Below are 21,004 nucleotides of genomic sequence, written 5' to 3' on the forward strand. Positions count from 1 at the left end.
CTGTAAACTGACGGAATCTACAACGTTGATGGTTTCTAGTAACTCCGCTGAAAAATACTATAATTTTCGCATTTAATATATATAATAACTTCAAAGTCAAGTTTTGTTCTGTAGATAAATATCATGGTAACCATAAATTTGTATTGTATTGTTATAATGTACAATTTAGATAGGTTTGCTAGCCTTGTTTTGGGATCATCTCCTAAATGTTGTAGGATCTAGGCCTAGTAGGCCTATCTGTAGGTACTGATGATGACTGTTGTTGTAGTCTCCTACTAGGCCTACTAAAAAGGCAGGATTCAGTGGTTAGTTAGGCCTAAATAAACATAGGAATAGTAGAGTCCAGGGATGATAGTGATCATATAGGTAGCAGACACCTAGGTTCATCCCAGACCTCTTCCAAGTCTAGTAGTTTTGATATCCAGGATAATTAATAAATAATAAATTAATAACTTGCCAGCCAAAGCCCTACTTGAAACTATATTCACTATTTTTGTTGGTTTTATTTATTTTCAGTCTAAAGCAGTTTCAGTCAAAGTTGTTGCAAGATGCCGACCATTTACAGACACAGAAAATGGAAAAGGAGCAACAAGAATCATTAAGATGAGTGGTGATAAAACAACAGTGCAAAGTCCACAGGGAGGATCTGGACAGGTACAGCACCAGAAGAAGTTGTATCACATTACTACCATATTTGGGCATATTACTACCATATTTGGGCATATTACTACCATATTTGGGCATATTACTACCATATTTGAACCCATCACAGCTTTTACAATAGGCCTAGTAGCTGTGTAACTATAACCCCTGTCTGACTGACAGTAGGATACTGGTTGTGTGTTCATTTTCTCAAATACATATTGTATTGTAGTTTGAAATTAAAATTTAATTTTTACCTTTGCAGGAAAACACATTTGCACTGAGCTCAAGTTATTTCTGGGATGCTAAATCAGTAAGTATAATACACATATTTAGGGTGGTGGGCTAACTCTAGCTCAATACCCACATTTTTTTCATGACTAAAACAGTATTACCGTAATAATAATAAATTTTAATAATTTTATGTTATTCCTTCATTTTCGTAGATTCAGATTTATAAAGAAGAATGCGAACCATTGTTAAAAGAAGCGCTTTCAGGATACAACGTAACGATCATCGCATCCGGTCAGACCGGTAGCGGCAAAACACACCTCTTGTCGGGCACTGATGATGACCCTGGAATGGTGCCAATGGTATGATTTTGTTCCGCTTACCCAAAGTTACAATTAACAAAACAGTCTCCTACCACTAGAGTTAATCGCAACATAATGTTTAGATGTGTATGGTAATATTATAGCAATATGTAAATAAAGAGATATTCGGTTTTCTTTTATTTCAGTTGATAAGAAGTCTTTTCAAGCATTTGAACTCAGATTCTAAGAAAGATAGTTTTGTGACGGCTTCATTTCTAGAGGTAAATTTATTATAAAATACAGTATTGTTTTGTTTTTCTGTTACATTTTACTGTATTCCATAATTGTACTATTATTTAAATCTAAATTTCCAAAACATCTTTGCAGATTATGGATGAAAACCTGACTGACCTTTTGAATCCTCATGGCAATGAGATGAAAATACGACAACATCCACAAGTTGGAATGTAAGTTACTTTACACCATTGATAACCAATAATTGTAATACCGTAAACCCATGGGCTTCTTTTCGAGGTTTTGCAGTAACCTTTTTAAAAAATTCAACTATTTATGTGTGGGTGTACTACCTACCTACTGTAACATGACACAGGTGTAGGAAGTCCATATCATTTTTGAAGATCTTTTTAGAGGTCTAACACTATCAGACTATTTTGCAAAAAAAAATGTGATGTTCCTAAATAATGGTAGTGATATACCCAAATAATGGTAGTGGTATGACATCATCATGTCTGTATATGGGCACATTATATTTTTTTGTCACATAAAGTTTGATGGTGTAGACAGAGCTTAAGACAAAGATTTAAATTTATTTTATTTCCTTTTGTTTATAGATTTGTTGATGGTTTGTCTGAAATAGTCGCTACAAGTAGTGATGAGCTGACAGAGTTGTACAATCAAGGAAACAAAGCTAGAAAGATGGGCACATCAGATATCAGAGCTCATCGACAAAGGTGAAGAAATAGAAAATGTTTAGTGTTTAATATATGCCTACAGTTAATTTGCAGTTTTTATCATTGAAGAATGCCCTATGATAATGTTGGCTGATTTCTTATCATTGCACCATATCTCTTACTATCTTATAAAATAAATGTGAATGATAATTAATCTTCAGAGCTCATGGGTACTTCACTATCACCGTAGAACAACGTGAAGAGAATAGCACGCATTGTTTGAGAAGCAAGATTTTATTTGTTGATCTCGCTGGTAAGTTTTTTTTAGTTCGCAATGAAAGTTATAACAATTCACAATTAAAGTAACAATTCACAATAAAATAGTGTTTCCTATAATTATATTTTAAATTGTTCTATAATTTTTAGGCTCCGAGGGTGTACAAAGCAAGGACTTAAGGTATGTCTGTATGACTGATTTCTATGGAAAAACAGAAAACAAAACAAAAAAGCTTTACAATAGATTATTTATTAAGTTAAAAATTAAAGGCTACAAAATAGTAAATATAAAGTAGGTGTTAGGCTTTGCATATTAATTTTATGTTTTTATCCCTCTAGCCTCAGTGCTTTGAACAGAGTTATAACAACACTCGGTGACCCACGAAAGAAGGGAGGTCATGTGCCCTACAGAGACTCCAAGATGACAAGACTCCTACAGGTAAATAACATGCATTTCAATGTTTCAATTCATTTCTAAAGACATTTATTTATGTCTATGAGACAATAGTAAAAAAAAAAAACAATGACAAATTGAAATGTAAAATAATGGGACGCAGAATTTACTTGAATGCTTTGCTCTAAAGCTCTGTCTACACTATCAAACTAGTTTGCCCATATATGGTAGTGATATGACATCATCATGTCCATATATGGGCACATCACATTTTTTGTCACATAAAGTTTGATAGTGTAGACAGAGCTTAAGAATATACAGTGTATAAATCTCAATTTATGGTTTTTCAGGACTCGTTGGGTGGAAATGCCAAAACGCTGTTGTTTGCTGTTGTATCTCCTGCTGATACAAACTACAATGAAACAATTGCCACACTTCAAATGGCTCAAACAAGTCACAACATCTCCAACAACGCCAAGAAGAACGCTGTAAGTTAAACCTGATTTAAAACCAACATATAGGTTGTCAGAAATCATTGTAAATGGGGACAGGTTCACTGTAAATGAGTTGCTTAAAAGGGGTTGCAGAATCATACTCTTCACCCAAGTTTACAAATGGGTACCTGGTAAGGTCAAGACACAACTTTACGCTGATTAGCTGCATTATGGGAGTATGTTTTCATATGTGTTTAATCCAGAAATGACCAGGGTAATAATACAGTAGACCCATGTACAGTGCTTAGAGGTTTCACAACATTAAGCTCTGTCTACACTATCAAACTTTATGTAACAAAAAATGTGATGTGCCCATGGACAGCATATCACTACCATATTTGGGCATATCACTACCCTATTTGAGAACATCACACTTTTTTGGTTTTTGACACTAGTTTGATAGTGTAGACAAAGCTTTAGGTACTTTATCAATCCAGGATATTATTATACAAACTTCTTCATCTCAGTAAAATGTTACTCCTTTGTTTTGATTTTGAAGGACGACAGCACAAAAATGCTTAATGAGCTGCGAGATGAGATATCCCGTCTGAGAGAGAAGTTGGCCACCAGTAATTTGAATGAGGCAGGAAGCAAAGAAGATGTTACTAGGATGCAGGTACGATTTGGGGTGCAGCTTACCTGATTCTTAGTGCTGTATCTCCACACATGTCAATATTTATCCATGGAAGGTTAGGTTAAGATTTAGCGTCTATGATACAGGCCTCGCATCTGAAACACATAAGATGCTGTATTGCAGAAATTTCCTATGATACTGGACTGTAATTTAGACAGGTTGTGGAGTTTTAGATGGAGTCTTGAGTGTTATAGTTTAAGATGAATACTTGAATCGAGGCTGGAAGTGAAAAGTCTAGTTTGTGAGAGGAAATCTACTAATAATTTCAACAACAGGGGAGGCAAATGTCCTTTTAGAATCAGCTAGATGATTGTAAATAAAACATCAGATTTTTATTCTGCTTTACAAAAAAAATCTCTAAGGAATGTACCAATTCCTATAATAAATCATAACATGTGATAACAAACACTTTACTTTGGAATGAAACAATTCCTTTTCGTTCCTCCTCATTTAGGAACTTATTAAAGACCTGCAGATAGCAAAGAAACAGACATGGGAAGAGAAAGAAAGGTTGTCCATACAATATGAAGATGACAGGAAAGTGAACCTTGCAAATAAGGTAGTCATTCTTTTACAGCTTTTCGTAATCAAAGGCAGATTATGTCTGAAAAAAACCCAAATGTTTACAATAATGTATTATTGAATTTTGTAGGGTATCTTGCAATATGTGATGGGAGACAGTATGAGGAAAGGGAATAATGAAGTCCAAGAAAAACTGCTTCTTATGCAGAAAGAAAAAGACCAGGTATTATTCAATTATAAGATGTGCATCCCATGTGGAATGCATTGCAATTCAAATAAAATCACAGTCCTTGGTTTAGACTTAAAAATTAGTTACTCCAATCTGAGAATGATTTTGCTCACTATGGTTTTTACTGAATGTAATACTAAATATGGAAACTGTATGATATATTTTAGTTGCAGGAGGAATACAAAGAAAAACGGAAGCTGGTGGATACTATGAAAGAAAACCTGCAGATAAAGATTGTTGATTACACTAAAATAGCGGAGAAAGGTAAGGCACACGCAATGCAATGCATCATAATATGCAACTTTACAACTTAAGTTAGTATAGTCACTACAGTAGAATATACCAATATTAATGATGTGCAAGGGTACTTACCTGAAGCAGCTGGGAAATGGCAGTTGATTCAATCTGAGAGAGGATGTGCTGGCCCAAAACTGCTACATACTCTTAAGCTCTGTCTACACTATCAAACTTTTATATGAAAAAAATGTGATGTGCCCATATATGGACGATGATGATGTAATATCACTCCCATATTTGGGCACATCACACTTTAGTTTAGACAGAGCATTATGTGTAAAAAAGTACAAAATAATTATTTCTTCACATTTTTAGACAACAAAGGAAATGAGGCAGAAACCAAAGCTAAAGTTAGCGCAATCCATGAACTGAAGGAAAAAATCAAGAAAGAAAGTGAAGTGGTAAAAGATGTAAAGAAAAGGCTAAAAGAATTACAAGACAAACAAAAGAGAGAGAAAGAGGTAGATACATGAATCATTCTCATATAAGAAAGGAAATAAAAATATATATTTTTTTCTGTTTGTTCACTATAGTAAGGAGCTTTTAAATTTGCAAAGACCTATGACCTACGCATATTGTGTCATAGGTCGTAACATAACTATTTCCTAGCAGTCATAGGTCATCCAAGGCAAGTAGAAAGAACTACATAATAAGCTATATATAGCCATTGGCACTAACAAAAATGATTTCATTTTTGTAGGAATTACGAGCACAAAACCGAGATTTGCAATCAAATCCCAAGATGAGAGCTATGGTAATGGAAGAAGAACGGAAGAGATTGGAAATTGAGAATACCGCCCTCTTGAAAGAAGAACTGGAACGAATGAAGCTAGAAGTGGACCAGCAGAGAGCAGAAATACAAGTAGATTATTATTATGAAGTTTACCTCAAATAATATAAATTTTGTAGAAATAAAGATGCTCAAATTATCCTTGTACTCTCCCAATACCGCACTTTCTGAAAACTAGAAACTCTCCCAAAACCAGACTTTTCTCGAAGTCCAAAAAAAAAAAAAATTCTGAATACCAGGCTTTCTGGAAAACCAGACATATTCAAGCAAAACTGACAACTCCTTGGCTACTGGACTGCTTTTGAGAACACCTTGTGTAGTATGTTATTATGCAAATATGCAAATGAGTCCACCTGGAATAACTGTAGAGTATGTATAAGTAACTGAATTCTTTTTACTCTTTAGATGAAAGTGGCACAGGGTAAAACATATACCACAGAGGAAGCCATGCACCTTGAAATTGATTTGATGAAAGAGCGTGAGGAGAGGAGTGTGGTGGCAAGGCAACTTGAGGGCCTAGACCTAGAGAAGAATGCGATACAACAAGAGCTTGATGAGGCTTATCAGAAACATTCAGAAGAACTGGAAATTCAGCAACTACAACATTTTCAAGTGAGACAGAAATGTTATCCCAAATATTTGTAGAATAAACTGTTGGAAGAACTTGTTGTGTTAAAGATGTATTGTCTCCCAAAACCTGAAAAATAAAGATTAATTAATAAAATCAGACTTTGAATATGCCATTTTGCAGTTTTAATAAAGTTATTCACTTCTGGAAAGAAAAATCAACAAAAATACTTATTTCAATTATAAAAAGACAAAAGTGAATAACTATTATGTAACAGTGGCATATTCAACAAAAAATAAAAAAAAAAATTTTCAGGGGGACAATATATCTTTAAGGTCTCGATAGAATTCAAGAAAATGATTGGTTTACCCTTTCATGATCAATGCTAGAATTTCTACATAATTCACCTAATACTGTCATGGTCTAATTTTCATTTATTTAAATATTTTTACATCTTCAGCATTGAGAATTTAACTAACTTTACACCAATATATTTCCCCACCAGACGTTTCGCAACTACCGTGAAGTATTTGAAGAACAGAAAGCAGCATTGGAACAGCGTTTCCGCGGTCTTTTGGAAGATGCGATTCAAGATGCCGTGTTCCTTTCAACACGAAACTCTGAACTTGTACAGGAAAACCAGGCATTACGCCAAGGTAGACGAACGCAACAAAATTCATTTTTTGGTTACAATTCTATCAGTACCAATAACTTCTTGTTACATGTTGCAATTATATCCGTGTAGCAATGGTATATATATTATTTTTTTATATAATTTTTTTTTTTAGAAATTGCCGAGTATAAAGATAAGCTGTCAATCAAAGGTGTTGGAGCAGGGAGTCGACCTGGGTCAGGAATAGCTAAATAAATATTGACTGTATTGAGTGAAAGTGATCGCATGCTTGATTAAAATAGACCGAACGTGACTTCAGAACACAATTAACGATCATGCAATAGAATATTCATGGTTTTAAATTATTCTTGCTTAATTTATCAATTTACCAAAGCAAGTCGTTGCTCTTCTTAGTGGAACTGCATAAAATGTTTTTCTGAATGAATGATAGTAGGCCTACTTTACGCAAGTAATGGCAAGTTAGTTTTTTTAAGTAGAAATATATATTTTGTAAAATAATTTTCCACACAAAGCACATAGTTAATTAATAGCCATGAAATTACTCCTTGATTTAGCAGTTTTCTAGTGGGAAAAAATAAGTACTTTGACCATGTTAAGTCTTTCACATGTAATTTGATTCAATGTACAGGATAATTGATAATTAAAATTTATCTGTTAAACTTTGTAAATATAGACGCCTTGATATTTATTCATCAATAAGCATTTCAGAAATTATATTTATATCGTATCAAAAGACAAGCTTTCAATTCGTTTTATTAATTTCATGTGATGTACTATTTAAATTATACAATAGCATTATAAATCATGTATTATATTATATGTAGTAGGAAATTTTTTGTTGTAAGTTTGTTTTGAAATGTTCACCTTTTAGTTTAGCGTACACCTTGTAACTTTTTTTTGTGTTTTCTTATGTTTCATACAAACAATATTTTTGTTAACAGGATAGAAATGTTCATTTTGCATTAAATATCTTAAGACTTGCAATTATTTCTTTCTATCATAAAAAATTTTGATATTCAATCATTATAAACAAATTAATTTTTCTCTGCACAAATAAAAAATGTAATAAAATTGCAGACAAATGAAAGTAAATAAAAACCTTATCTTTGTGACTCCCAACAAAATAAAACACCAACAAAATTATATTCTTTGTCGATATTTTATTCATTTCATATCAGAAAAACCATTTTGATGTTGAATGGTCATTAACAGTTTGTCATATTTGTCTATTCAATGGTGTTATTTCTTTAAACGGCATCCAAGACCGGTGGTTCATACCCATCTGGTCTTTCTACTCTGGTGCCTGTTTCGTCCGTTGACGATACAGCGGCCTTAGTGCCCGAACCTTCACCGTGCATATCCATGAGACGGCCAACTGTAAAATAATCAACAGAATGTCATTAATCACCATATTCAAAAAATGGATTACATCATTTAATATACATCTATCTAACCCGCTAGCCTTACTAACTCCATAGATATCAGCCTAACACTAAACCTAACTCTATTAAATACTCTTTTCAATTCTGAAAAAAAACATGGCAAATTTCATCAGTTGTAAACGAGGACACCATCCAAATATTTCTACAGCATTAACAAAAACAGGTAATGCCTTGCGGTAGATTTTCAACAATAATTTAAGTTTACCAAACTCTAAAGAGGAAATCAATTATACAACAGCCAAATAAGGGACCACCTTTAGGACCAGATGAAGAGAGGGCCTTCAAATAATGGACCACATTTGGGACCAGATAAAAATAAAACCTTTAAATAAAGTATACATTCATTAGTGATAAGTTATGGTTAAAATGTCTACTCACTGTCAAACTTTGGTTTCCTTAGTACCTTTACTTTTCTTACATAGACATCGTGAAGTGGGTAAATTCCTTGACATGCCTTTTCAATGTCACGGCCAATACTGTCTGGGATACTATTTGTAATTGAAAAAAAAAAACGCAATAATTAAACAATAGTAAAGATCTACTGGCCAATAGCCAGTAAAACCCATGACAGGCATGTAAAACTTCGCATTTTGGCAAGTAGTTTTTCACAGAAAAAGCATGCTCATATGAATGATGTAAAAAGAACAAATTGAAAGAGTAGACTTACAGTTTATTGACGACTTCTTTGAGATCGTTACTCTGGCATTCCTTCGTCATGACCTCAACCATCTTCTTTCTGATGGCACGTACCTGGGTACTCTGTGCGTACGATGTCTTCTTGATTTGGTTGTCACGCCTCTTGGTGAAACCGATTGAGAACACACGTAGTGTGTATCCATCAGAGGTCTTCACGTCAACATTGGCTTCGATAAGAGTCTGAACACAAAAAAAAGTGTGCCATAATTTAGTGAAAATACTATTTCAGATACGACAACTTATAGAAATGATTTTGATTGGTTGAAAAGCTCAGAACGGTAAACACATACCTGCCATTTCTTCACCATGGAGCAGCACTTGTCTCTGGTGAGGCTCATGCCATGGAAGTTGGTCAAACAACTCTTTCCTTGCACTTCTTCTACAACCAACTTGAACTTGCGGAAGGCAACTTCATCATTTTGCAGATCAGCCAAAGAGATCTCAAACACTCGTCCCTTCAGACCATCGGAAGCAATTTCTGAAAATGAATGGAGTATCATTTATAAAAACATATATGTTTCATATAGAGTATAAAAGTGTAAGTAAGTTAGTACAATGTAAACAATGTGAAACTGTCAACAGGAAACAATGTGTTAATAAATTTAATTGATTTCAATATGCAAAACAAAAAAGTTTTTTAACATACAGAACTACACGATAAATGATAATATAAACATACTTGTTCCTTGAGTTCTTGTAACGAGGGTCTTGCCAATGTTTCGAATGTTGAACATAGATGGCGCTTTCACATCATACCATTCTTTTTTGATGAAAGGGTCCACACTATGTAAACAAAATGTACGTCAAGTTATTCCATGTATTTTTTTAATTATCAAATTTAAACAGTTATTAATTAGGCCTAGGCCAGTTACAGCAGATTCGAGTTTGTCCAAGTTACAGCAGGACTTTATTTATATAAATGTATAGGCCTATTTATTGAATTGTACATGGACCGAATCGTCCCGCTAATGTAATAACTCTAGGCCTACCTAGGCTAGGGCTTCTGCTAGCCTACCCTACAGTACACTAGCTAGCCAAATCCCGTAAATATAGAAGGACTGCTGCTGACTGGCCAAGGCCCAAGCTAGTCTAGCTAGGCCTAGCTACTACAGTACTAGCTAGCCTAAATATTTTTACATGTATATTGTCCTTCTTTACTATGAATTAATTAAAAATATCACAGCATAGGGAAACTACTGACGGACTATATGATCGACTCATTTCGGTACAACAGTACAGTAGCCTATTCGCCTACCCTATCCAATTCGACTTCAGAGAGGACATTTTAATCCAGTATTTATCTTATAAATCAAGAAATCCACACAACTCTTACTCAACATAATAATAAAGTGATAATTTTTATATTCATTTCTATCATTATTTTACATACATTTTCTTTTTGGTACCCTTTTTGCCACCTTTTGTTAACCGTTTATTTTTCCCGACAGCCATGGTGGATCACTGCAGGTTAAAAGAGGAAGTTTCATGGCATGCTGGGAAGATTTTGGGTCAAATGTCACTCAGAGGAGGATCATCGTCGCGGAAAAACGTAAACAAACATTTTTTTATAAACCATTCTGTATTAAACTTTTCTTTTTAAGTGAAATATTTAAGATAATGATTATGTCTGTGTTTTATAAAATGAACACTGGCGTAGGCTAAGCAAATTAAGTAAAGTAGGCCAGCAGCTAGCTAGGCCTAGACTAGTCTTCAAGCTAGCCTCTCTCCAAAAGACAGACAGAGTCGGAGAGGGAGGAGGAAGTGGCACTCTCTAGCCTGCTGGGGAAGTTGATAGATAGGCTAGCTAAACTATGCTAGGAAAGCTCATAAGTGGCAAATGATTAGGCTATGATGAGATGAAAAACATGACCCCCATTAGCCTAGCTAGGCTAGTGTTGGTAATAAAATTAATGATTTATTTTGAAATTGTTTAAATAAATATTTATATATAATAAATATTTTTTTGTTTTCATTGTATATATATATGTATGTATGACTTATGTAAATAATTCATTGTTTTTTTATTTTGTATAGGCCTAGAGGAGAACATGATTTGTTTTTAATACATCATATCATATGCAAAAACACTATGGATGAAGATGAGATCATTCAAGTGTCCCTTCCACCTTATGAATTTCCTCCCCCTTGGATACCACCAGAGCAGGTAGGTTTTGTGATATTTTTTATCAAACTAACCACCCGATTTCTAAAATGAAAATATTGAAATTAATAATAATAGACTTTTTGCCCGCTCTCTAAAATCAAGAACAAAACTGAAAAAAATACTCAGTAAGGCCGCCTAAACATAAAATATGTTGAGAGTTAAATATATAATCTGTGCTATAATTTAATGAATGATGATCGCAATTAATTTATTAACTTATTGTTATTATTTTCATTTTACAGAGACGCAGCCATCCTGATTATGCTAGTACTTTGAATCAATTTCTTTCTCGTACAGTTCGTTTCGCACGATCAAGACAGACAAATCAGGTGCATATGACTTGGCTAATTGTTTAAATATAAAATAAAGTAATTTTTTGAAAACTCATCTGCATCAATCAATTTTCTCCACACAACAGCTTATAAATTATAGAATTCTTAACACAATGTTTTCATTTTTAGAGAAACAATACCTCTCCTTTTAAGCTCTGTCTACACTATCCAACTTTATGTGACAAAAAAAATGTGATGTGCCCATACAGTATATGGACATGATGATGTCATATCACTTTTTTGTCAAACTAGTTTGATAGTGTAAACAGAGCTTTAGGCTATATTAATGTAACCCTCCAATATATCACATAGACATAACATCAGATAGAGGGAGGTATAATAATAACCAACATCATGCATTATATGTTATAGTAAATTACATATCTAAATACCCTACTGAAAAAAATCACAGTTGGCTAAAGCATTTTAAACACAATTATTTTCTTAAAATAAGTAACTATTATTATTAACAGTGTCATGATTTCTTTTTGTCATATTTTAGTTTGGTTTTCACATAAAAGGTGGCAAGGAGCATGAGCTGGGTCTTTATGTGTCAAGGGTGAGTGAAAGGTTACAACATTAAATGAACTAAAATGTGTACCAAATTCTTTACCATACATACAGTATGTGTAATGTATGTACACAGGACCAACAGCTTTGCGTCCCATCCAAAGGACAAGGGAATCAGAATAAAGTATCTTGACTGAAGGTTACAAGAAATATGACACAGACAGGTCTCGAACACATGCTTCTCACATGCTAGTCCTAATAACCCTGACCGTTATGCCATACTTCTCAACTCTAATTCATAGTAAGTCTGTACCTGGTAAGAACATAGTGGTCACTTAGGCCTACAATTTAGATAAAATCGTAATACTCCGATTTTTGGGGATTCATTTAAAGATGTTGGTCGATCTGCAAACACCTGCTGGCTGGTATGATTCATCAGGTTAGATGAAAACTGACCTAAACCCAAGACACCTTTCCATCTGAGCACAGATAACACTGATTTGTGCTTATAAAAAGACACAGTCACAATAATATTTTGTTTTTCTGTAGGTAATGCAAGACTCAAATGCATACCGTGTTGGTTTGAGAGTGGCAGACAAGATTTTAGTTGTCAATGGTTATAATTTTGAAACATTAGATCATGATGAGGTATAAACAACTGACCAATGATATTAAATTGTTAAATATATTGGTTTAAACACTAAGGAGACACTCTTATAGATATATAGGATTCGTTTCTGTGTTTTTTTATTTATTTATTCTTTATACTGGGTAGCCTCTTCAGTCTAAGACTGTTCTCTCAGAGGGCCCAGTGTATATATATAGGATGAGTTTGTGACATTGGCTGTATGTGAACTAGTACCCCGGGGTAACCCCTACTCGTTTTGAAAGATGTACTAGGTTCTTTAAAGTGCACATGAGCCAGATGTGTACACTGGACCTACGGTTTATAGTCCTTATCCAAGAAGACTTGTTCTACTACCAGAACCATGGAGTGAGGGAGACTCAAACCCTTGCCGATGTTATGGCTATGTATTACGTTTCCACTGTCTTAAACGCTCGGCCACTCCCTCACTTCACAAATTAAATTATAATGAAATATGTGAGTGAAAAAAGTTTAAGCTAAATGTGCGAGATCCTCATCGTAAATACAAATTAAATACAAAATAATCTTTAAAAAGTTCAAAAAATGAGACATGAAGTCTTGTAATATTTTTGTGATGTAATATATTGATTGTAAAATATCAAGTGTTAGGAAAATGATATACTTGGATTACGTCTTACAAGATCAATTTATATAAACAGATACAATTGTTGTGAAATAGATACAATTTAAGAAATTTGACTATGTCATTCTGTAAGAGAAAAACATTGATAATAGAAAAACAGAAACAATCATTCTATATGTATACTGAATTTAGAATGTTTCTAGGTTTCAGAAAAATCCATAATTTATATTTCTTGATTTTATTGATAAATAACATAAACAATGATTTTTAAACATCAACACTGGAGTTTTGCTTGGTGTTCGCCTCAGCGATGTGTTCCAACGTGATGTGAAAGGAGTATACATAATACAGAATACTCCTCGTTTAGGACACCCTTATTCGGGGAAACCCCCATTAAGGGGACACTTTGTTGGGTCCTAAAAGTGTCCCCTAAATAGAGGTTCTATTGTGTAGTATGTTCATATTTTTTTTTATTTTTTCAGGCAGTTTCTGTTTTAAAAGAAGCTAGAGATGTAGAAATGCAAGTGAAATATTTTCCTTATGGTAAGATAATACAGATAGTAGGACCTCTATTAAGGGGACACCTTAAGAGGGGTTGTTTCAAAAGAAAAATTCTACTGTATATCAATTTAATACAAATGTTCAGATATTAAACTTATTAGTCTTTTCTGAAAAAAAAAACATTGAACAAATATTTCTTATTTTTGTTAGGTTATGATAAGCTTTGTCGGATGTCAGAGTTACAGCAGAAACGATTAGATTATCAAGAATATGAGGAATATGTTAAAAAAAATTCAACCAATAAAATAAACAGCACTCTACGAGACAGTAGCTCAACCCACTCTTAAGCCCCACCAGCTGGAAGTAGAACTGCGAGACACTTGACACTGGTTAGAAGTTACTTAGCTGAAACACATTTAAAGAATTATGTACACACATATGCAACATTCTAAGACATGGAATAAACCTATATTTTCTTATTAAGAAACTTGCTAGTCTGCAGATTCCTTTTAAGCAAATTAAAATGCAATTAAAGTGCCTATATGTAGGCCAATGGATTGTTTCGTGGGCCAAAGTATTTTAATATATCTTGTACACGAACAGACTAAAGCTCTGTCTACACTATCAAACTAGTTTGACGACAAAAAAAAGTGTGATGTGCCCAAATATGGTAATGATATGACATCATCGTGTCCATATATGGGCATATCACACTATTTTTGTCAAACTAGTTTGATAGTGTAGACAGAGCTTAAGGGATCATATCCCGGTGTGCTGATCTGGGTAGGCACGGCAGGCTTGGGTCTGTAGAGGACCTAAGCCAAATTCCTAATTTTCTTTTCACAAAGAATTGAGTTCTTTTCACAAAGCAACTGTGATGTGCCCAAATATGGTAGTGATATGACATCATCACATAATGTTTGATAGTGTAGACTTCACAAGAGTCAAAATTTAACCTCCTTGGTTGAGGTACATAGAAAAAGTTAATGAATAAACATAAGATAAATACATTTTCTTATTGCCATGTTAAGAGAGCTGATACTGTAGATTTTAATAGTAATGCAGTATATTTATATTTCCTTATTTTATTTTTATTATATATTTACTTTTTAACCTCTAGTTTTGTATTGGTAATGATGAATTTTCTAGAATATCAGGTGTGGGTTACACTATTTTGAAAGCTCATTAGTGACAGTATTAGAAAAATAATTATTGATGTGGTTTGTAGTTGCACCTTGAAATGTAATAAAGTTATTTTTTTTACAATTGAAACATTGTTCGTTTTCTCTTTAATACTATAATTTATATTTATCTATTAAGTAATAATCAGTCCAGGTAAATCACAGACAAGTCTAAGTTCTAGACTGAAATTAGTAAAAAGATAAATATTTTGGCACATATGGCGTTTCATGTATAAATTTGTTTCAGACAAAAATCGAAACACCAACTGATAGACTAACATAAAGAAGATACTAACTACAGACTTGGGCAAGTCTAGTCACAAACTAGCAGGCTTGTATGCACCTGAGTGAAAATAGATGTTAATGTAATGTAATGTTGTTCGATTTATAAAGCGCTTTTACAATCAAAAGATTGTCTCAAAGCGCTGGGAAAAAAAACAGAAATAAATTACAAAGAAAAAAGATGAAACTGCTTTCTAAGAAAACAAGATGAGATTAAAACACTTTCGCAATTGAATCTACTAATCAATCGTATTTCTCTTCAGAAAAAATGGTTTGTATTTCAAATTGCTAACTCCATTGCGGTCGCACATAAGTGTTCACAGAAGTGAAAGAAAAACCCTCATAAACATCAAATTAGTATGGATTGATACTTACATTAGATTAAGAACAATATTAGTTGGCAATTATTTATGAGATGCTTGTGATTAGAATTGCAATTCGGCAACATAAAAAAAAGCGTTATTTCCATTAAATTTAGTTTTCCTTTCGCTTATGCTAATTAACATATTGCATCTTTGTAATTGTATGTAATAAATGAAAGTAATATGTTTTAAAATGTTTAGTAATATGAAATTAATGAATGGTATATGTTTGAAAATGAGTTTGATTCTAACTTGCATGCAAGGCTGCTGTGGGTCTATTAGAGGTCTAATCTGAAGGAAAACCTCAACTTCCAGGTAAATGAAAACCATAGAACTGTAGGGTACTTTTCAGTACTTTTTCTGTACATGAGTTAAAGCAGTTCAGTTTGATAAGATATATATATAATAATGTACCATATATCCTCTGGTAAACCCCACTAGAATATGAAATTGGGCCGACTTTGGGGGTGGGACTATACCAGAAAACCCTGATTCAGGAAAAAAAATGATTGGTAAGCATTTCTTGTAAAAACTCATCTGGACTGCCTAGAGAGACATCCAGAGCTAAAAGTCAATACTGGGACTACATTTGGGGATATGCCTGTTTGTGAAATCAGACATAAAGAAAACCAGAAGTGGGATTATACTCGAGGATATACAGTATATATATAGAATAAAATCCTTTAATAGAAATTGACCCAAGGTCATGTACATAAATATAACAAACTTCACTCTCATGACAAGAAAATGAACGTTCATATCATGTTATTTGAATTATTTATTAATTTTGTAACGCAAGATTTTAATGTCTTGTGTTCTCGTAAATAATGTTCTGTTTATCGTTTCATCATGTTCACTCGCGTGAGAAAACAAAGCATGACCGTATTATAAAATTCACAATAAAAAATGTAAATTTTGAACATGATTATTTGAATTACAACTGACAACAATTGACACAACAGCAAAAAAAAAATAATGTACAAACATGCATAAACAATGCACAATAAATACAAATTTGTCAATGTACGAGATTTTATTTTAGAATGGATTAAATCTACTAGATGTAGAATTGAAGCTCAATATCTTGCTTGATTTAATCTGACTGTATTAGGTGGCGAAAGTGTTGTCTATTAAAACACAATTAGGTAATTTTATTGTAACATTAGGTTCACGTAATACAGTCAACTCTCCCAATACTTGACACCTTTGGGCTGGCCTAATACAGTATGTCTGGTTTTCGGGAAAGTCTGGTATTTGGAATGTGTTTTTAATGGTAAAAATGAATTTGGGACATTTTGGTCCTCAAGAAAAGTCTGGTATTGGAAGAGTTTCTGGTTTTCAGAGAGTATGGTATTGGGAGAGTCGACTTTATATAGATACAATTTGTCTGCACTTCAAACAATTGTTTGTTGTCAAAAATTGTTTTCCATTGCAGTACACCGTACTACTCTTTAACATCTCTGAAAATGTTATCATTCTAAATGTGGCTTGATATTGAATTACCGGTCAATAAAATAAAATCACATCAATGACAACATCGTAGAAAGTCAAACTAAAGTTCATAATATACATCAGAATTCTATTACAATATCCTGTTCAGAATCAATAAGATTTATCAACAACAAATTCATTACATAGCTCTTTGACGCCATTAAGATTCTATTTGTACTAGAAATTATCTTATAAAGCCGTAAGTCTAGTCGATTTCTCTCGCATTTAATTTGATTTATTTATGGAATAACTTGGAAATCATTCGTATGACGGTTGAGGCTATCAGCACGGTTTACTATGCGTGTAAATTAGAATTTTCTATTTTCACAGTTGACAGTGCTGAACAATGTTTGTTGTTTTCTATCAGCACAGCCAACCATGCATCTAGTATAAATGAATAACAAATAATCATATGATTTATTTATATAAACAAGCGAACAAACAAAATCAATTATTATTATATCAATCAAATACAATAATGAGCGAGGATAGCAACCAACCGGGCAAATAATACGCACAGGACTGTTTACACCGTGAACATGCAAATACACAGGTTCGTCACAGCGACCCCGGTAACTTTTTACGTCGCTTACACCGGCCTACATTTCCGCATTCCTGAGTCCCGGGTACGACTCAGGTTACACAATTCCGGATCAACTCTGCATTTTTGCTGGCGGTGTAAAAGGGGTCTTATTGTCAAGGTCAATCATGCACCATAATTATGTTCTGCAAAGACAGAACTATAGGCACACATTCCACTGTGACCTATAAAGACTTTCCATCAGTAAAGACCACACCAATTATGTACTGTTCTTTATGAATATGAATTTCGAAATAATAGAAATTAAATGATATGAAAATATCTACATTACAAATGAACCAAATTCGCAAAAGAATGTATATAATCAATTTCATTTATTCAATAAATCGGAAAGATAATATTATTATTCAATATAGGTACCTCAATTAATGCACTCCTAATTTGCATATTAGAAAGATAAATACAAACTATGACCCTTCACCTTCTCAATTGTACAACAGCACTTGCATAAGAAGTAGTAATCACAAAAAAATGTACATTAAATATAATTTACTACTAATTTTGAAAATATTTTGCACTTATTAATTTAATTACAGCAGTGAAATATGGTACATTAAACGTGCTGACATAAAATACAATATCTTATTATTTGACAACTTTATTACTAATATATTAAATTAAAATATATAATGCATTCCGTGACTCTAATCACATGGCATCATAAAACATAACATTCAATTTTGTAGATTAATAGATAGTATTTTGTTTGCACATTCATACTGTGTAACTGCTTTAACTTTCATCAAATGTTATTAGCTATCACATGTACTGTTAGCCTACATGTTAGGACAGTATGAAACCAGAACAATGTCCTATTGTTAGCCATGTACTATTACATACAGTATAGAACCTAGTAGTACAATGTCCTATTCTTAGCCATGTACAATTACATATAGTAACCTAGTACAATGTCCTATTCTTGGCATGTATAGTACAATACCAACTACACAGTATGCGTGATGTAATCAGAGCTATGGAATACAAGTATTATTTGATCACATTACTTAACAACCTCCCTAGACTATACTTAAATATAAAAGTTTGTTATATAACACATATGCGGATCAAATTTTGAAAATTACAACGCAGAGGGTAGAATATTAGATTACCGTACGTTCAGCACTTCATGTCACACACCTCCCACCCCAACCCACCCCAATCATCCCCACACACCCCAATCATCCCCTCCCTATTTCAAAATCCTGGATCCCCCACTGTAGCATATGTAATATAATGGTAAATTTAAAACTGAATATTTATTTTGAATTTGAAGTACAATTACACCTAAATTTGTATTTAATAAGCTTATGATAGGAATTTTATTAATACTGTAGCAGGGAGTACATAGATGTCTATATTTTGGAAAATTGTATGCACCAATAAAAAAAATAAGGGGGATGGGGGAGAAGGGGTGTAACACAATCCAATGCAAATTCTCCTGCTTTAAAAACAATAATGCATGTATTTGTTGATCCACTAGAAATAATAAGAAAAATTCAAGTCCAGTCATTTGATGTGAAGATAGCCATGTTATACAGAAAAAAAAGATTAAGAATGTCCATATTATTTTGAGACTTTTTTAAGACTTTCAAACGATGCTATTAAATTTGGTATACACAATCTATAAATTTCATTCTAAAATTAGAAAATTCATTTAATATTAATATGTAAATGAATTTTGATTTGTTTGCCTTTGGTACACAGACGAGAATTCATTATTGACGCAACTCCTAGGTAGGCACGTCAATATTAATTCATTAAATTGTTTTTCATAGCAAACTGAATAATTCACAGGAAATATTCTCCGACTGGAGAAATCAACATTGATGAATCGTTCAAGAAAGCTTACGACAAATCTGCCTTAAATAAAACGATTTTGAATTTAATATTTTCTAATGGGTATGTGATATTGTCAGTGATATTAAATGTTCAGTGTTCTGTGTAACCAATGCTGCGGTAATAGAGGTTTCTTTTTTTCTTGCACTAAAAAAGACCATTCAAATTAATTCATACGGATAAGTATTAAAGGATGTCCTGTTTTGGGAATTTTAGCATGATACACTGGCATATTGGTCACATACTGTAATTTATCATATGTCTCCTAATTACCAGTAGTTAAAAGATAGTCACATAGTTTTCCTGGGTCATTTCTGCAAAATGAACATTCTAAAAAAAACGTTTTCTTTTAAACATTCCCAAAAATAAACATAGTTTCTTATGTACATTTCTGTAATCTATATCAACTCTAAAAACCAATATTAATTTTTCTTCCAAAAAATCTCAAATTATGTAGGCCTCTGGATCGACTTAACTAAATTAAATAAATGCAATACTTTTTAAAATAATGAATATATATATCACATTTGTACACTATAATAGATAAAACTCTCCAATTACCAAACTTATACTAATTTATTCAAATTGATAAGTTTTAATGCGATTCATTTCATTATAATAATGAATATTCATTTATCACATGTCATTGGCACAGATACCCATCCAAAAACTAATTATTCAAATAAATGAGTTCAATTTAATGTGATTTATATCCATGCCTGGCGCACATAATTATTCTATAAAAAAAACAAAAAAAAACATGGTCTTTATCTACTTGTTAAACCAAAAAAAAAAATTGGCGGGATTACAAACTAACATCTATTAAAATGTAACATTTAAATGTTCAAATTTTCTTACGACTACATTCACCAATTATAATATCTGGAAGACATGTATAGTTATTTTTTATTACTAAACAGACAAGGCAAAACAATATGTACCTTAAATTACCTAACAAAGGAAAAAAAGAATAGAATAGTCTACACATGGTCTACACCAGCAAACTCAGGAGTTCACTCAACTTTGCAAAGTTTGCCAGTGTAAACAGAGTTTAGAAAGAAAAGTTGGTTAGGGTGTAGAACAGTGACAAACTTTAGAAACCTACAAACACAAGAGCCTTATACTAGCAATCTTTGGTTTGCTAACTTGAGCAAACTTTGAGTTTAGCAAAGTTTTCCAAAGTTTGTTAGTGTAGACCAGTCGATAAACCATGGAGGAAATATACAGTATATATTTATACTATACTGTATATATTTCCTCCATGGATAAACTGTAGAAAACTAGTTTGCAGATGTTCAGTCATGCATCTTCTTGACAAAACCTTTGCTGAGGTTTGAGAACCTAAGTGAATCAAACCACATGTTGTCACATGATCGTGAAGATGGAAAACGCAACAAACAGTTACTACACTTCTCTAAACAGTGAGAGTGAAATCGAGAGTTTTGTAGACTGC

At 32.9% G+C, this 21,004-nt stretch overlaps 3 protein-coding genes across 4 annotated transcripts in view; 2 read left to right on the forward strand and 1 right to left on the reverse strand.

Moving 5' to 3' along the window:
- The window catches only part of LOC144842798 (small ribosomal subunit protein eS1-like), a 32,678-nt gene extending 22,114 nt beyond the window's left edge, over nucleotides 1-10,564 (reverse strand). The window contains exons 1-6 of one of the 2 annotated variants that reach the window (XM_078699340.1): nucleotides 10,453-10,564; nucleotides 9,742-9,845; nucleotides 9,353-9,540; nucleotides 9,034-9,242; nucleotides 8,745-8,854; nucleotides 8,156-8,299 (exon numbers count right to left, since the gene is read on the reverse strand). In XM_078699340.1, the coding sequence (XP_078555466.1) occupies nucleotides 8,172-8,299; nucleotides 8,745-8,854; nucleotides 9,034-9,242; nucleotides 9,353-9,540; nucleotides 9,742-9,845; nucleotides 10,453-10,514 (801 nt within the window). In that variant the 5' untranslated portion in view covers nucleotides 10,515-10,564 and the 3' untranslated portion in view covers nucleotides 8,156-8,171. Of the gene's footprint in view, nucleotides 1-8,064; nucleotides 8,300-8,744; nucleotides 8,855-9,033; nucleotides 9,243-9,352; nucleotides 9,541-9,741; nucleotides 9,846-10,452 lie in introns of those variants that run through there. The other variant, XM_078699339.1, reaches the window with a different exon arrangement.
- Nucleotides 8-7,865, forward strand: LOC144842772 (uncharacterized). Its single transcript, XM_078699303.1, has 20 exons — nucleotides 8-126; nucleotides 517-654; nucleotides 908-955; nucleotides 1,089-1,235; nucleotides 1,382-1,456; nucleotides 1,563-1,642; nucleotides 2,027-2,146; nucleotides 2,308-2,399; nucleotides 2,513-2,543; nucleotides 2,702-2,801; nucleotides 3,107-3,244; nucleotides 3,750-3,866; nucleotides 4,339-4,443; nucleotides 4,537-4,629; nucleotides 4,803-4,899; nucleotides 5,248-5,393; nucleotides 5,633-5,794; nucleotides 6,128-6,334; nucleotides 6,796-6,946; nucleotides 7,079-7,865. Exons 1-20 carry the CDS (start codon nucleotides 124-126, stop codon nucleotides 7,156-7,158), a joined length of 2,130 nt encoding a protein of 709 aa, XP_078555429.1. The 5' UTR covers nucleotides 8-123; the 3' UTR covers nucleotides 7,159-7,865.
- Nucleotides 10,565-10,582: 18 nt separating the features above from the next.
- Nucleotides 10,583-15,070, forward strand: LOC144842810 (PDZ domain-containing protein 11-like). The gene is made up of 7 exons (XM_078699356.1): nucleotides 10,583-10,611; nucleotides 11,097-11,226; nucleotides 11,469-11,555; nucleotides 12,061-12,117; nucleotides 12,618-12,716; nucleotides 13,780-13,840; nucleotides 14,009-15,070. The coding sequence occupies exons 2-7, from the start codon at nucleotides 11,152-11,154 to the stop codon at nucleotides 14,143-14,145; spliced, it is 516 nt and encodes a 171-aa protein (XP_078555482.1). The 5' UTR covers nucleotides 10,583-10,611; nucleotides 11,097-11,151; the 3' UTR covers nucleotides 14,146-15,070.
- Nucleotides 15,071-21,004: the final 5,934 nt, after the last annotated feature.

This window comes from Antedon bifida, chromosome 5, assembly GCF_963402885.1.
Source record: "Antedon bifida chromosome 5, ecAntBifi1.1, whole genome shotgun sequence".
NCBI lineage: Eukaryota > Metazoa > Echinodermata > Crinoidea > Comatulida > Antedonidae > Antedon > Antedon bifida.

Excerpts from the sequence above, each read along its gene's own strand:
- LOC144842772 (XM_078699303.1), top strand. Across the intron at positions 2,400-2,512 it reads TTTATTTGTTGATCTCGCTG|GCTCCGAGGGTGTACAAAGC; the intron begins GTAAGTTTTTTT and ends TATAATTTTTAG. Across the intron at positions 6,947-7,078 it reads AAACCAGGCATTACGCCAAG|AAATTGCCGAGTATAAAGAT; the intron begins GTAGACGAACGC and ends TTTTTTTTTTAG.
- LOC144842810 (XM_078699356.1), top strand. The coding sequence starts at position 11,152 with ATGGATGAAGATGAGATCATTCAAGTGTCCCTTCCACCTTATGAATTT. Across the intron at positions 11,227-11,468 it reads CTTGGATACCACCAGAGCAG|AGACGCAGCCATCCTGATTA; the intron begins GTAGGTTTTGTG and ends TTCATTTTACAG. Across the intron at positions 13,841-14,008 it reads AGTGAAATATTTTCCTTATG|GTTATGATAAGCTTTGTCGG; the intron begins GTAAGATAATAC and ends TATTTTTGTTAG.